This window comes from Berghia stephanieae, chromosome 2, assembly GCF_034508935.2.
Source record: "Berghia stephanieae isolate SIO BIC M18660-M18661 chromosome 2, UCSD_Bste_1.3, whole genome shotgun sequence".
Lineage (NCBI taxonomy): Eukaryota > Metazoa > Mollusca > Gastropoda > Nudibranchia > Aeolidiidae > Berghia > Berghia stephanieae.
In genome coordinates this window covers 101056107-101073044 of record NC_088361.1, presented here as the reverse complement: position 1 = coordinate 101073044, position 16938 = coordinate 101056107, and the positions used below count along the sequence as shown (strand labels likewise).

Below are 16938 nucleotides of genomic sequence, written 5' to 3'. Positions count from 1 at the left end.
ACAAGGAATGACAATGTCAACAAGGAATGACAATGTCAACAAGGAATGGCAATGTCAACAAGGAATGGCGAAACCAGTGGAAAAACAAATAAGTGAAAAAGTACAAAAGTGAAAAATGGATTAAAGATAAGTGACAATGAAAAACACTTACCCTGAGCTCTAATTGTGTAACAGCGACATCGGAGTTCAATATAACAAAACATCAACTTCCATCTTACACGTATTGTGTATTGTGTGAGTCCTGATATTACATAAAAAGCTGCTCCCCTCCCTCCCCCCCCCCCCCCCCCCTAATCAATAAGGGTCTTTTGACCTTGCTTTGATTTAAAAACAATTAGCTCAACTGATAAAGATGATTCCTGTGGTGACGGAGCTGAAGTCGACTTTTGACACTCACAATGAAGTGGAGTTAGAAGTTGAATCGGCTCAAGCTAGCAATTGGAAGGAGATGAGTTAGGAGGATAGCTTGACCTGAAGACCTGAAGACTTGCATTTGGATTAGCAATACTGAAAAAAAAAAATGATAGACTACTTTGCACTATGGTGATTTTGGATTTGAAATCTTCAGGGAAGGTTATGCCCATTCACGAGTCCCAACGGATTTTGAAAATTAAACGAGGTTTACCTGTATGGTGAAATTGGATGGTAATTCTGTTGGTACTACATAATATGCATATTTCTTCGCCACCGAAAAAAAAAGTGAGCTTTGATATAGCGCAATATCTACTAAATGTGCCCAAAGTGCTTTACAAAGCTTTACCATCTGACCTCTGCCACCCTGTATGTCAAGAAGTCTCATCTAGTGGACATAAGTGTGCTTTGTTAGTAATAGAAGACAAGTGTGAATGAAGCAGTTATTACATATCATCAAATCACCTTTGAATAATGAGGAATCATGGGAAACTGGTCCGCTTCGGTGAAGATATATTGATATGCATATCATGAAATACCCCTTTGATTATCATCAAATTTCACCTCACCGGTAGTCCTCATTTAAATGTTAAGTTCTTCCCCCTCCTTCTCTTTCTCCTCCTCTTTTTGCCTCCCTTCTTCTCTCTCTCTCTCTCTCCTCTTCCTCCTCTTCCCTCCTCAATATTATTGTAATACACTTTTTCAAGGTGAAGATGAATGTGAAGAAATTCATTTTTGAGAATATGAAGCATGAAATTCGTTTCTATATGTTGGAGGGGGGGGGGGGAGAGGATCAAATAATGAAATAACCCATTAAAAACGAACAAACCAGCCCCCCCCCCCCCCCCCCCCCCCAACAGACAAAGAAAACAAAACAAAAAAAATAAAGAAAAATAAACCAACCCCCCCCCCCCCCCGCTAAAAAAATACCAACAAACAAAAACAAAACAGACGAAATCTATGAAAAGAAAAATAAGTAAAATGTTATTATAAATTATACTTTTGAAAAATCAGAGAATCTGTTGCAAAGTTTTGCATTTCTATAAAGTTTGATGTAGTTAAAAAAAAAAGATTATTAGCGAAGAAGGAGACTACTAAAAGAATATATATGGTTGTCTTAAAATGCATTGATAATCAAGTTTTCATTTGAGCTTTTGTTATTTGATTTTCTACTTTCTGTCCTTCCAATTTCACAGGCACGGTGGAAGTCACCATTGGGAATGAAAACTTGTCGTTTGAAAGTGGCCCATTTTCTTACTTTGGAGTCGAAGCCATTAATGGTAAGTGACAGATATTTGGATCCACAAAACACATAGAAATTGGCAAGGAACTGCTAATTATTATCAAAAGAATCAAACAATACGAATAGAATATCAGAACTCTTTTAACTTAGCATGGGTATCAAGGTAACTTTCTTTAAGCTAGGAATATAGGTAAGAAAATATTTACTTTTGAACAGGATATTTTTGGTATTAACATTTTTCTTATAATGGACCATTGATTTGAAGTAGAATGTAGACCTGCTGTGACAATTTTTGATATAAACAGACAGATTATTTGAAAGCTTATTAAGAAAAAGAAAAGAAGAAAGGTAAAAAGACAAAGAAAATCAAGGGTGGACAAATTTCCAGTTATAAGTCATAAATCAAGGGTGGACAAATTTCCAGTTATAAGTCATAAATCAAGGGTGGACAAATTTCCAGTTATAAGTCATAAATCAAGGGTGGACAAATTTCCCGTTATAAGTCATAAATCAAGGGTGGACAAATTTCCAGTTGTAAGTCATAAATCAAGGGTGGACAAATTTCCAGTTATAAGTCATAAATCAAGGGTGGACAAATTTCCAGTTGTAAATCATAAATCAAGGGTGGACAAATTTCCAGTTATAAGTCATAAATCAAGGGTGGACAAATTTCCAGTTGTAAGTCATAAATCAAGGGTGGACAAATTTCCAGTTATAAGTCATAAATCAAGGGTGGACAAATTTCCAGTTGTAAGTCATAAATCAAGGGTGGACAAATTTCCAGTTATAAGTCATAAATCAAGGGTGGACAAATTTCCAGTTATAAGTCATAAGTCAAGGGTGGACAAATTTCCAGTTATAAGTCATAAATCAAGGGTGGACAAATTTCCAGTTATAAGTCATAAATCAAGGGTGGACAAATTTCCAGTTATAAGTCATAAATCAAGGGTGGACAAATTTCCAGTTATAAGTCATTACTTACTTATTCGAATCAGCGACCACCTGAGCTCCAGCCCTTCGGTCTTGTGCCATGACGTAGAAGTTAGACATCTTTTGTAGTTGTTCCAGGTGACTATAAAGTGTGTTACTGATGCTTGGATTTGGTGGGAGGAATGTGCATCTCAGGTCTTCAAGATAAGTCATGAAATATCAGATGATTGATGATGGATTTTATTGCTTTCATCTATTGCGAATGATGTAAAGTACTTCTACAGTGCTGATACACATTAAATTCTGGCTTGGAAACGGATGGCATGGGTACACATCAGATTCTAATTCTGGTCGTTGTGAAACTTATACTTATTGGTGACTGGAATTTGAGATTTGTTGAACAACGAATTGCAGACTTATTGATATCGTAAATGGGCCATTTGAATTTTCAAAGACCCCCACATTTAGACTCACTAACATTCGAAAGATCAAAACACTTAGAGCTTTTCCTGTTTTTTCAGCTGCAATTAAATATCTCCATAAAATACTGTATGGGTAGATAGTAGATTACAAGATAATCTGCATAAAGTTTACACTCTTTACGTCAACTTCTGCTTAAAGTCTACACCTCTTTTGATCCCAAATTTTCTGTCATTTATCTACGTGTGTTCCATTATCATTAAACAGATGGGATTTAACACCTTAATGTTGAGGCCGAATTTCTCATATTAATTATCTCACTATAAATGAAGACTTTTTTTGTTTTCGTCAATGGAAATAATAATAGCAACAGCACGATTTAGATTACGGTTGTTGTTTTCTGAATGAAAATCGTAAGATACTATAATATCAAGTCAGGCTAAAATAAATAAACCCCCCCAGCAAATCTGTGTCTGATTCTGATTGTTTCATATTTTATAACAGAAGTATCAGCAGGTAAGTTGAGAACATTGTATTAGAAATGAATTCTGCTTATTTTGAAACCAAAATATTTCCCTTTTTGCCACTCTTGTCAAATTTGACATTTTTGATGGCGTTTTGTTTTTTTCAATTTACAAATGACCGGATGACTTTGTTTGGGACACAGATTTTTATTATATTATTTCTCACCTGTTTCAGATTATATTCACATTTGTTATTTATATTCTTGTTTTTTTGTTAACATTAAAGTAAATGTTATTGTTAAGCTTAGGTGGGAATTTCTTGTTTATTAGAGGTTCACCATTAAATTTAAGGTCTGAAACTTTGACATTTCATATCTGGTCAGTTTATCGGAGTATTAAAACAATTTCCATAATGAAACATTTTGCATCAGTTCATATTGGAAATCATTGTTTCTTTTCTCTCTATTTCTGTGAACCTCAATTCCCACCGTATTAGTATAAAATCTTAATATGCTTAACATAACTTGCAGGCGCAAGAAATGATTTTTGATTACCATTTTTGGCTTATCCAGTTTTTGACAGATCACAAAACATAAATCAAAACGTGACAGACAAAAGTTACATTTGCTAATTTAAAGGGTAATATGTCAGAATGATTTAAAATTATAGTTTGAATATTGACTTGAGTTTCACAACAAAGCCAAAGACAGTTTTGTGTATGAAACCACATTTGATGGATATCGGGGTTATTGGCCGAGAGGGAGAAACTGAGTTTTAGAAGAATTTCATTGAGGTCAGTTTATTCCTGATTTTGGTCAGAAATGGAATTATAACCCCCAATCCTTCATCCTAGGAAAATTCAAGAATTATAACCCCCAATCCTTCATCCTAGGAAAATTCAAGAATTATAACCCCCAATCCTTCATCCTAGGAAAATTCAAGAATTATAACCTCCAATCCTTCATCCCAGGAAAATTCAAGAATTATAACCCCCAATCCTTCATCCTAGGAAAATTCAAGAATTCTAACCCCCAATCCTACATCCTAGGAAAATTCAAGAATTATAACCCCCAATCCTTCATCCTAGGAAAATTCAAGAATTATGACCCCCAATCCTTCATCCTAGGAAAATTCAAAAATTATAACCCCCAATCCTTCATCCTAGGAAAATTCAAGAATTATAACCCCCAATCCTTCATCCTAGGAAAATTCAAGAATTCTAACCCTCAATCCTTCATCCTAGGAAAATTCAAGAATTATAACCCCCAGTCCTTCATCCTAGGAAAATTCAAGAATTATAACCCCCAATCCTTCATCAAGAACCTAAAAATGTGAACTGTGGCCTTTACAGTTTAGATACTAAGAGTAATTTTATAATAACGGTGAGAACAATGGAACATAATAAAAAATGATATGAAAACTTAATGAATATATTCTATCACCTTTCTTGACGTGACCTTACAATGCCGACCATATGAAGTTGTTTTAGGTATATTTTGATAAATAAAATTTAATTTTAAAAAGACTATTCAAGGAAATATATTTATGGAAACAGTGACCAAATCATATATCAAATTTGGAGAAATCTTATTTAAAATTAGATTTCATACCTTTTAACTTATAAGTGGTATATATCAGTCATAGATTTTATTTTTTTTAAAAAAATTACACTCAAGGGAGATAATTCCATTTTAATTCGATCAGTCTTAAGGACATGTGAGTTATTCAGCATTATAAAAAGTCTGACGTATTTACTTGGTCTCCATTTATTCACATTTAAATATGTCGTATTTAAAGATCATTCAGTTTTTAGAATTAAAAAGGTTTATAATGTGAAACGTTGACATTGTGTATCGAATCAAACTTGGCACAGGCATTTAAAAGATTTCTGAAAGAAAGTAAAGATATGCAGTTTGAAAAATGATTGTTTAAACGTTCCATTTGTAAATCTGTCAAAGTAAGTTGGTTTATCTTATTGATTTGATCAGAATTTGTATAGATAAAATTGAATAATTATGTATGAAGGCCGGAGATCTCTTCTGAATTTATCTTAACAAGTCTATGCTAATTCTTAGAACACAAATAGTGTCTTTATAGGTTTTGTCTCAACGTCATTCTGTGCACACATTGTCATCAGTCAAAAAGGTGTCAAAAAGGTGTTTATTCTGTATCATCAAGTTGTCAAAAAGGTGTTTATTATGTATCATCAAGTTGTCAAAAAGGTGTTTATTCTGTATCATCAAGTTGTCAAAAAGGTGTTTATTCTGTATCATCAAGTTGTCAAAAAGGTGTTTATTCTGTATCATCAAGTTGTCAAAAAGGTGTTTATTCTGTATCATCAAGTTGTCAATAAGGTGTTTATTCTGTATCATCAAGTTGTCAATAAGGTGTTTATTCTGTATCATCAAGTTGTCAATAAGGTGTTTATTCTGTATCATCAAGTTGTCAATAAGGTGTTTATTCATCATCAAGTTGTCAATAAGGTGTTTATTCTGTATCATCAAGTTGTCAATAAGGTGTTTATTCTGTATCATCAAGTTGTCAAAAAGGTGTTTATTCTGTATCATCAAGTTGTCAATAAGGTGTTTATTCTGTATCATCAAGTTGTCAATAAGGTGTTTATTCTGTATCATCAAGTTGTCAAAAAGGTGTTTATTCTGTATCATCAAGTTGTCAAAAAGGTGTTTATTCTGTATCATCAAGTTGTCAATAAGGTGTTTATTCTGTATCATCAAGTTGTCAATAAGGTGTTTATTCTGTATCATCAAGTTGTCAATAAGGTGTTTATTCTGTATCATCAAGTTGTCAAAAAGGTGTTTATTCTGTATCATCAAGTTGTCAATTTATCACTGTTGTTTATTGGACCCATAGTTTAATAGGACCTAAGAGGAGAGGTAGTCTTGTTATATTGACAATTTATCAATGAAATCCTGAGATTCTTTGCTTCACCCAACTCACCTTCCCTCCCCTCACCCCCACCACCCTCCATCTCTCTCTCTCGCTTTATCTCTATCTCTCTCGTTGTCTGTCCTCCCCCCCCCCCCTCTCTCTCTCTCTCTCTCTCTCTCTCTCTCTCTCTCTCTCAATAATTACACAACTATGATAGCATGCTATAGTCATTCAAATGAACAGCATGGCATTTTAAAGTAGACGACAACTAGATGAAATGTTTGCCTTTGGAACCGTTTATTTGGTCTTCAAGAAAATGTTGTGACTTAGGACTTTATGGCCAAAAGAAAGAAAAAAAAACCCCAAAAAACTTCAGGGTACCACAGTTTTAATTGAGTGCCTATTCGGCCGATCCACCATCTTGCTCAAATCAGTGCTGATTGAACTTGTTTGCACTTGTTGTCACGTGATTTGACATGATGGCTTATAGTAAGAATCTCTTGATTTTCATGGGGAGACATGATACGTATCTCAATTGTATGAACAAAAAATATGATCTCTTGAGTCAAACAGTTTATTATACAGGCGTGCCTTTTAATATTGGGCTTTTGTGATGAAAGTTTATGTTGTTGTTGTTGTTTTTGTCAATGATATGATGATGATGATGATGATGATGATGCTCGACCACAATGATTTTCATGATAACGACTAAGGAGATTATGATAATGAATGATGAAGATGAAATTGATGATATAGTTTAGCCATAAAGACTACTCTTTCTTTAATATGAAAAGTAACCCCCCCCCCCCCAAAAAAAAAAACAAAAAAACAAACAAAAAAAAAAAAAAAAAACAAAACAAAAAAAAAAAACAACACAAAAAACAAAAACAAAACAAAAACAAACAAAAACCAAACAAAAAACCCCCCAAAAACAAACAAACAAAAAAAAAAACAAATACAAAATACAACTAAAAGAAGAACAATAAAAAATACAAGAGAAAAGTTGAAAAAAGCAACCAACAAACCCAACAAAACAATAAAAAGCAATTAAATGTAAACATAACACAAACATAAAAAAAAAAGAAACAAAATAATATGCAAATAAGTCGTGGGCGTGAGGAGGTTAATGTTTTTCTTGTTTCCTTTGTGGTGCTTGACCATTTATGTGACAATTTATAGAGTATATTTATCAAATAGTTTGAATATTTATGATTTGTAACACAGATTTATTTTGTATAAATCCTAGTTTTAAAATTTACTATATATTTTATATATATATATATATATATATATATATATATATATATATATATATATATATATATATATATATATATATATATATATATATATATATATATATATATATATATATTTATATTTATATTTATAATCACTTCAATTATGCATATAAAAAACTTGCTTTTTTATATTATTGAAACCTTTTGTATTAGTCACGTGTTTTATTTGTATTTGCAGTTTTTGACATTTATGCTTTTAATTAATTTTGTTTTAAATTTTATCAAATGTAACAAACTTAACATAAAAATTGACACCGAAAAGTCTGGACATCCTGGATAGAGATGACACAAAGTCAATCAGTTTAAATATCTTTTTAATCCTTACAAGAATCCTGGAAATAATCTACCCTTCAGAGCAGAATTGAAAACACTTTAGAGGCTGACAATTATCCTTATTTAAAGCCATATTGTAAACCGAAAATAATGACATTCATATCTTGTTTGACATTCCAAAGCAGACGGCCACCGTTATAGATTTATCCTGAATACCAATTGGGTATGGAGTTCCCTCTCTAAAAATGGGTCAAAGGTTAATATGATCTGTGTTAGTTTGGAAAAATAAAATAGAAAGGTCAAAATAAAGTAGCTGCAGAGAAATCTGACGATCAAGACCCAGACTATAGAGGAAATGTAATTTGAAAAACTAAACTGGATTTGATCATGTTTCAATGTGGAATCTGCCCTCCCTTCTTTGGTGTTTACAACAGATTTGTAAATGAGACTTAACCACAAGATATGACATTTTTGTCATCGATAGCTCAGAAACCAAGAACGTCAGATTTGGACTGAAATAATAATCCAAATGATATTGTGATATCATAGCAAATGATCCTTATCGTTACCGTCAGACATATCATTCTCAACTCTCTGGTGTTTGGAGATACACTTGGCCATCAGCTCCTTCTCCATAGCTTCCCTCCATGACAGTTCTGTCTCCTCATACCTTTATTTCATCTCTCTGAAATAATTTGGAGGGCCAGAATTTTGTTTTACCTTATTACTTCTTGTCGTTTAAAACTCGCCCCAATTATTATTCGTTTTTTTTAACCCTTGTAACTCATCCAAACCGTGGAAGTCTTTCTTTCTCCATTCATTTTTGTCATTTCTTCTTCTTCTTCTCCTTCTTCTTTTTTTTTTTTTTAAAATACTTCCTCATTTTGTACCTTATTAATGACTGTCGTACTTGAAAACGTAGGATATCATGTAATATGACTTTGTGGTCTTGTGGTATGACACTCCCTTTGGGATTGGAAGGTCCTGGGTTCGAGACTCGCTCAGTGCCTAGTTGAGTCCTTGGAAAAGGCTCTTTGCTCACATTTTTTCACCATACTCAGGTGTAAAACGATTACCTGGCTGTTAACAACAAGAGATGAAGTGAGTAGAAAAGTGCCAGAAGACAATAGAGAATAAAAAATTTTCGCGGCGGTGATGGGGTTTGAACCTGCGACCTTATTGGTACGACAACTCCGCCTGGCCGGTGAGAGCGTGACTCTACCGTATGAGCTATCCACGAATACAAAAATATTCGTTTCAAACTCAGGTCATTCCTAGAGCTCTCTCTCACCGACTACTGGAGATCGCGGGTTCAACACACAACCATCGCGAAGTTACCTGGCTAACAGTTAAGGTTAATAGCCAATATTCTCAACACAAACATATAACATAGAAACAATTGGGACATTGAGTATGCTCCGGTATATGGGGTGAATTTTTAAATCAGAAAAGTGAGTGGAGCAGGCACTAATGTTGGTAACAACAAGAGATGAAGTGAGTAGAAAAGTGCCAGAAGACCCTGGCTGTTAACAGCGTTGTCACTGTCTGAAAAAATTGCAATATCACAAACAGGCTTCATGTCTTGTTCTACATATTATGTGTTACTGTTGGTCTGGGACCCTCTGTAAAGCACTTTTACTTGTTTAGTGGATATTGTGCTATATAAAATCTCAAGTTAAAGTTAAATTGGATTATAACAAAAGCAATCTTCATATTAAGAAATAAAGTCTAAAAATTGTATTTTATTGTTATCGATGAAATATGAAAAAGCTGCATCTACATTATATTAGTATTATGTCTTAAATGTATTTCTCCTCCTCCTCCTCCTCCGCCTCCTCCTCATCCTCCTCCTCTATCCTTCTTTTTCTTCTTCTTCTTCTTCTTCTTCTTCTTCTTCTTCTTCTTCTTCTTCTTCTTCTTCTTCTTCTTCTTCTTCTTCTTCTTCTTCTTCTTCTACTTCTTCTTCTTCTTCTTCTTCTTCTTCTTCGTCTTCTTCTAGTTCCTCATCATTATCATCAATTCCCTCTCTCTCTCTCTCTGTCTCTCACTCTCTTTATCTCTCTCTCGATGGGTAATAGAAAATCTTTATTTTTGCCGTATTTTGAAAAAGAAAAGTAAGTCAAGGTATTAAACTACCAAATAATATCAATTCATCTCTAAATTGAGTCTCTTTACCTTATTGTGTCAAAAACATTTGATTAAAATGAAAGAGTTGTCAATGATTTAACCAATTGCCTTTTTCTTTCACTATTCACAGCAATGAGACGTATGTCTGTACAAGACTTGAAACGGCTCAAAGAATACACTCCAGACTTTTCTGTTCGTGCTGTCACGTCTGTCCAGTACTTGAGTATCAAGAAATATCACTACATGGCAGCAGTTCGGACATCAAAAATGCTTCGTTCTCAAAAACAGACGATAGACGAGAACAATGTTGAAAGCCAACTCAACATGGAGTTGGCAAAATTCACTGATAAAAATGACAGCAACAGTCGTGTTGTTGACGTCTATGCTCCTACCAATCTGCCTTTAGAGGCCCTTAAATGTGACGACTCTCCCAGAAAGAGATCGACATCGTCATTAGATAGAGTCCTGTCATTGACACGCAAATGTGATTCTCTCAGAGGTATGAAAAGGAGTGGTTCAGATGCCAAGGAGCGTATAGTAGATTCCTCGCCTGAATACGATAGCAGTGGTAAAAGGAAAAAACGTTCGGGATCTTTGAACAAAGATCATTACGATGCTTCTTCTGTAAGTGATAGGGAAGACTCTTACAGCAAACTGGAGTCACCCCCGACTCTTGTAACTCAATCGTCGTTTCCTTTCACACCTCACAATCAATCGGAGGAAATGTTAGATGGCAATTCGCCACTTTCATCGCACAATTTGTTGTCTGAGTTGGACAATGCTTCTTGTACCTATGGCAAAGCAGGCGGTGATGGAAGTGGAAGTGAGGGAGGAAGTGCTCATTTACTTCCTGATAGAACTAACGGTGAGTCTGGTGGAGACATCAAAATTAGAAAGGAAGTAACACGTGCAGGGGATGACAATGATGCCCTGGAAAAAGTTCCCCTATTTGAGATCAAACAATCTTCCCAAAGTTCTGGTGGCAGTGATAACCCAGGAATGAACACCAAGTTATAACCACATCCTTTCATCAGGAGCATTATGCAAAATTGGCATGGAAGAGAGTATTATTTGAAAGACTGCATTTCCCCTATCGTCAGTTTTGTCAAAGATGTCGATCAAAAATGAATCAAGTAACTTCAAAAAAGAAGAAAACAGAATATCTATCACGAAACACTTCAGGTTCAAAACCCGTCTTCAACCAAAAAACAAAAAGAAACAAAACAAACAACCCAAAAAATCCCATTGAAATGACAATCCTTCACCTAAAATTGGGAGCGACAGATAAACAGGTCTCTCCATGTCCAATAATGATAAGTGATGACGGAAATCCAGCCTTGCTTATCCCCCCCTGGACATACAGAGACCTAATCTCCCTTGTCATTTCGGATTTTAGGTGAAATATTACGGTGTTAACTGGTTTGTTTGTTTTTAAACATTATTTTTTAATGCTAAAGACAGGTTTTGAACCTTAAATGTTTCATGTTAAGTTTTATGATCTTTTTTTAAAAAGCTGTTTCATTCATTTTTATCCTATACTTAGAAGCGGCTTAGTTTTCACTTTGTCATTTTTTTGTAACTTTTCATTTTTTATTTAATATTTTGTTTGTTTTGAATTAAAAGAAAATATTTATTTGATTTCTAAGATGTCAAGTTCTGTGGCGTTAGTAAAATGATCAGGGGACATAATTCAGGCTTTACAGTTCATGAGCTGTACTATATTTGGATCTTGTGACACATGACTTATTTAAAATGATTTTGTGGTCAGTGTAGATTCTCTGATATCAGGGCTTACACTGTAGGTAAAGTTAACATACCAGATAGTAGAAATTCCCCATAGTGGAACGTCAGTATAACATTAACAATGACGGTGGGACGGACGGACCATCCTCAAATCCCTGCTAGAACTGAATCCTGTTAAAGTCTAATTTCGAGAGGGAAATAACCCAAATGGCCTAAACCACCATTCATTCAAAATGATGTAGCATAGAGAAGTAGTTTACACACACACACACACAAAACACACACACACACACACACACACACACACACACACTACTCACACATAGACATACACACAAAGCATTCATGAACTAGGCCAAGCCTAACTCTCTGTTTCCTTTATTTGCAGGATTAGCAGAGTGTAATCCATTGTATTTGAAAATATTTAGTAGGTCTCAGCACCCCTGTTATAATAACAATATATTTCTGTAGCCCCTAAGAATCCACTTCAGTGCTCTGATATAATCAATTAGGCTAAAAAAAAGTCTTGCTACAACCAGTAAATTTTACTAAACACAAAGAGTGAAAAAAAAAGGGATTTTCAAGAGCCCTGTTATATCGTTTTATTACTGGCCCTGTTATACTGAGATTCCACTTTATATACATCTGATATTTTTTTCTTTTCTCTCTGTATATTTTCTTTGATCGCTACTGCTTATTTCATCCATTTTTCAATTAACTCATTTGGAATTTTAGCCGGATGAATTGAATACATGTATGGTTGGTTCTAGTTATAGTTTTAAGCTATAAGGAGAGAAATAAAGTAAATATATTGTCCTGACAGAAATGTTCCATAAATGAGTTTGATATTCCCTGACATGAACTTTGTCAACTATGCAATATAGGAATCGTCGTAGGTCTACGCCAGAAGATCATGGCCTAGTGGTCTGTCAATGTTTGAAATAAAGAAAAAGAGAGCAAGTTTTTGTTCTATCAAGAAATAAATAAGCAGGGACAGAGAAAGAAGAAAGGGCTGGGGAGGTTTGATGAACTCATCGTCAAAAGGTGAAATGTGTTTAGACAGGTGGAAATCGTCAAGATTTACTTTTTTAGATATGTCTCACCAACACAGTCTTCAGTTGTGCATATTAAAAAATTAAATCTATGAAATGTTGATACATGCTTATTTATTGACTTTTTCAAAAATATTGTACTGGCATTAATTAGAATGATGATCTGTGAAGTTTAGGCCCTCACCCAATAAATTTTTACTTTTCAGGTTTTGTAATACCTCTTTCATTTCTACTTTCCAAAAGACTTTTGGTTATTTTTCTAAATGGGACTTAATTCTGTGTTTACCAAGGGCATGCCTGGAGGCATTTGATGAATTAAAGATAAGGAGATAATAGCTTGTTTATTTGGTGGGGAAATAAAACACCAAACTATCTCTCTGTCATTTATTATTCATAATATGTATCTTGTAATCTTTTGAGTGCCCAAGTCATGTGACCTGGGCGGGGTTCCTCCCATAGTGGGCAGGGGGGTACATACTGTGTCTTCTATCCCCTCATATCTGTTTTCCAACATGCTTTCTGTCTTTGTCTTGGAATGAGATTACTTGGTTTTTTTCCTGGTCCTGGCCAGATCCCCTGGCAGAGAGGGAAACAGTCGAATGTATAGTTAGTTTTGGGAGATGATATTTTTTTCATTGTAAATCATCTCTCTGTTATGCACTGTATTATTCTTTCTTTATATATTATATATGATTTGTAAAACATTTGAGTGTGTTCCTCTTAGCGGGGACCTGTGCTTGTGTCTGGATGAGACTTTTGGTGATCTCAAACTAAGTACTTTGATAGAGTGCTTTTGGAATCTACATCTGTTTCTTATTTGAACCAATTCCCCTTTTGTCTTTCCTTTTCTTGGATGCTTTATTGTAATTCTAGAACTTTTTACTATCCCATTTTCTTCCTTTTTACTGGCGCTGATATGACCTTAATGTGTTGCAAGCGCCGTAAAACCCTTAAAAACAAGCAAAAACAAAAACAAGTCATGTGACGTGTTTAGAAACACAATTAAGTGGTCTCAGTCTCAGACTAGACCCATGGATAAATTTCTCTTGCATAAAATTCTTTGCTGGAATTGAAGCCCTTTGTTACCTGTCTTACTTTTTGTTGGACTTTTGTTTATTTTTATTCTTATGACCAAAAAAATAATAATAAGGAAAATGGATTTTAAAAGCAAAACTAGAGCAAAGAAACCTGAATTTTTGTTCATCAAGTCAATGTGATATGAGAAATTATTAGCTGATAGAAGATGAAAAAATGTTTGATGTTGTCTTCACTGTATACTCTGCTGATTGTAATTTATTGGTAGAATTCAATAATTGCCATGCCGATGTGTTGATTATTTTGTTACCCATGGTTCTTATATTTTGTCGATAAAATTTTAAAAAAATAGTAAACGTGTTCATGGGATGTGCAAAATTTGTGGCATTGATAATGAGCTAAGTAAGGGTCGTGTAAATTTCCTGACATGTTTTTGACACAATGCAGCCTCAGACTTACCAACCAGTATGATTTCTTATATTTTTATACGCTTTTTTTATAATGTGGGAACATTGACTAAAATATGCTGAATGCACAAAGTCAGAGTTAGGGGTCGAAAATCATCAAAGTGGAAAAGTCAAAGGTTATTAAATATTGTCTCCACCTAGGTGTGAGTTTGAGTCGTCATTTCGATGATGTCACAGGAATTTCAGCTTGGAAAGACTCCATCAATTCAGTGAATGCTTGGTTCAATGCTAGAATTGAATAGTTGCACATATTGAAAACATGATTCGTTGTGGGGAAATAGGAGAAAACGAGCTGAAATTGTGGGAAAACTATGAAAAATCTTTTTAAATGGTTGAGGTTGGTTGGCATGTCTGCAGCCTTTCCTGACTCTGTGTTTTGCTTCAAAAACATGTCAGTTGGCAGCATTGACGTTGGAATAAATCAAAAACATGTCAGTTGGCTGCATTGATGTTGGAATAAATCAAAATATGAGATTTAAAGATACGAATAAGTGCATTGTTCGTTGTATGGAATAAATATTGGCAGATGATGTGTCTTTTCTTTCTTACAAGTATTTTTCCGTCTTGAAAACCATGAATAACAAAGCTATTCCTGACATTGCCAATGACACAATTTATATTCTGAATTTAGTTTTCACGTTGAGGATAAAAGTTTGATAGGATGCGTAGTGTCCAAGTATTATTATCACATTTGATTTAGCTGTATCATGTATGGAACTGATTTTTAAGGGGAAAAAATACTTAAATGTGGCTTATAATTCCAGCTTGAGAGAGTTTTTATGACATATATTTTCCCACAAATTCGTTTCCAATGATAAACCCAAGTCAGGAAATCGAATGCAGTTCATGTCAAAATTACGTATAAAGCCAGCAGTAAGCACTCTTTGAGTCGGATAGTCGGTACAATACAGTTTGTGTGAAATAAAAACTATTCTGATATATGATACAGATCTCATTTAACAAATGCACTGATTTGCAACTCTGTAGATAAATCTGAAATTTAAACAATCTCCAGTGGCCAAAGATTTTTTCCTGTTTTTTTTTCCCCCACTGAATATGACGAAAACATTAAGTGCATTGATTCACTCTTGTCTTGTATGTTTTCACTTTTCCAAATTATTCTATTCATATCCATCCTTGAGAAGGATGTCTAATCCAGAATTCATGAATTCCAACTCATTTTCTTTTCCTGAAAATCCATTTGCTTGTCGTCGTCGTTGATTCGTTGAGATGGTTTGATATTGATGTAATGTGTGTATGTGTCTCTAGTATTCCAGATGTATAGATGCATACGTGATGGTTTGATGTTGATGTAATGTGTGTATCTGTCTCTAGTATTCCAGATGTATAGATGCATACGTGATGGTTTGATGTTGATGTAATGTGTGCATCCGTCTCTAGTATTCCAGATGTATAGATGCATACGTGATGGTTTGATGTTGATGTAATGTGTGTATGTGTCTCTAGTATTCCAGATGTATAGATGCATACATGATGGTTTGATGTTGATGTAATGTGTGTATCTGTCTCTAGTATTCCAGATGTATAGATGCATACGAGATAGTTTGATGTTGATGTAATGTGTGTATGTGTCTCTAGTATTCCAGATGTATCGATGCATACCTTGTCCTGTAATTAAATACATGTCCATGTGAATGTTAGATAAAGTAGATGAAATGCTTTCTTGTTATTTCAATGTTATTTCCTCTGTGATCCAATTGCCTTTGTTTTTATAGTAAAGAGAAATAGAAAGAATGCATAAAATTTAACATATCTTATGAGGGCTATGAAAGAGCTGCCCACTTTTACTGATTGTCTGTCTGTGACTACGATGGAAAGGAGGTGACAATGACAGACTTACGGAATGGGAAGAAATATTACAGATTTTGATTTCACACCAATTTGGTTGCAGTGTTAGAGAGAAAAAAGTTTTTCTTTTATGTTGCTAGAGTTTAACAAAAAAAATAAAATAATGTTCCTATAGGCGGGCAGGGAGGTACTTATTGTCTCTTCTATCCCCCTATATCTGTTTTCCATTGGCTTTCTGTCTTTGTTTTGGAATGAGATTACTTGGTTTTGTCCTGGCCCTGGCCGGATGCCCTGGCTGGGAGGGAGACAGTCAAATGTATAGTTAGTTGTGGGATATGATATTGTTTTCCTTGTAAATCATCTCTCTGTTATGAACTGTATTATGTTTTGTTTACGTGTTATATATAATTTGTAAACATTTGAGTGTATTCCTCTTAGTGGGATCTGTGCTTGTGTCTGGATGAGACTTTTAGGTGATCTCAAACGAAGTACTTCGATAGAGTGCCCTTGGAATCTACAACTGTTGCCTATTTGAACCAATTCCCCTTTGTGTTACCTTTTCTTGGGTTCTTTAATTGTAATTCTAGAACATTTTACTTCCCATTTTCTTCCTTTTTACTGGCGCTGATATGACCTTAATGTGTTGCAATCGCCGTAAAACCCTTAAAACAAAAACAAAACAAAAACAATAATTTAAGTCCATTGCTAACTTGTAATGAAAGGCGTCAATAACAACATTTATGTAACGTATAAAACGTACGCAACATTAAACTT

The 16938-nt window shown here is 34.3% G+C and overlaps 2 protein-coding genes across 2 annotated transcripts in view; one reads left to right on the top strand and one right to left on the bottom strand.

The window, feature by feature from the left end:
* LOC144964069 (uncharacterized) overlaps positions 1 to 16325 on the top strand; it is a 35384-nt gene extending 19059 nt beyond the window's left edge. The window contains exons 7-8 of the mRNA XM_078898008.1: positions 1608 to 1691; positions 10189 to 16325. Coding sequence (XP_078754134.1) covers positions 1608 to 1691; positions 10189 to 11075 — 971 coding nt within the window. The 3' untranslated portion in view covers positions 11076 to 16325. The remainder of the gene's footprint in view (positions 1 to 1607; positions 1692 to 10188) is intronic.
* The window catches only part of LOC144966101 (protein AAR2 homolog), a 417529-nt gene that overhangs the window by 102603 nt on the left and 297988 nt on the right, over positions 1 to 16938 (bottom strand). The gene's annotated exons all lie outside the window — the stretch shown is intronic.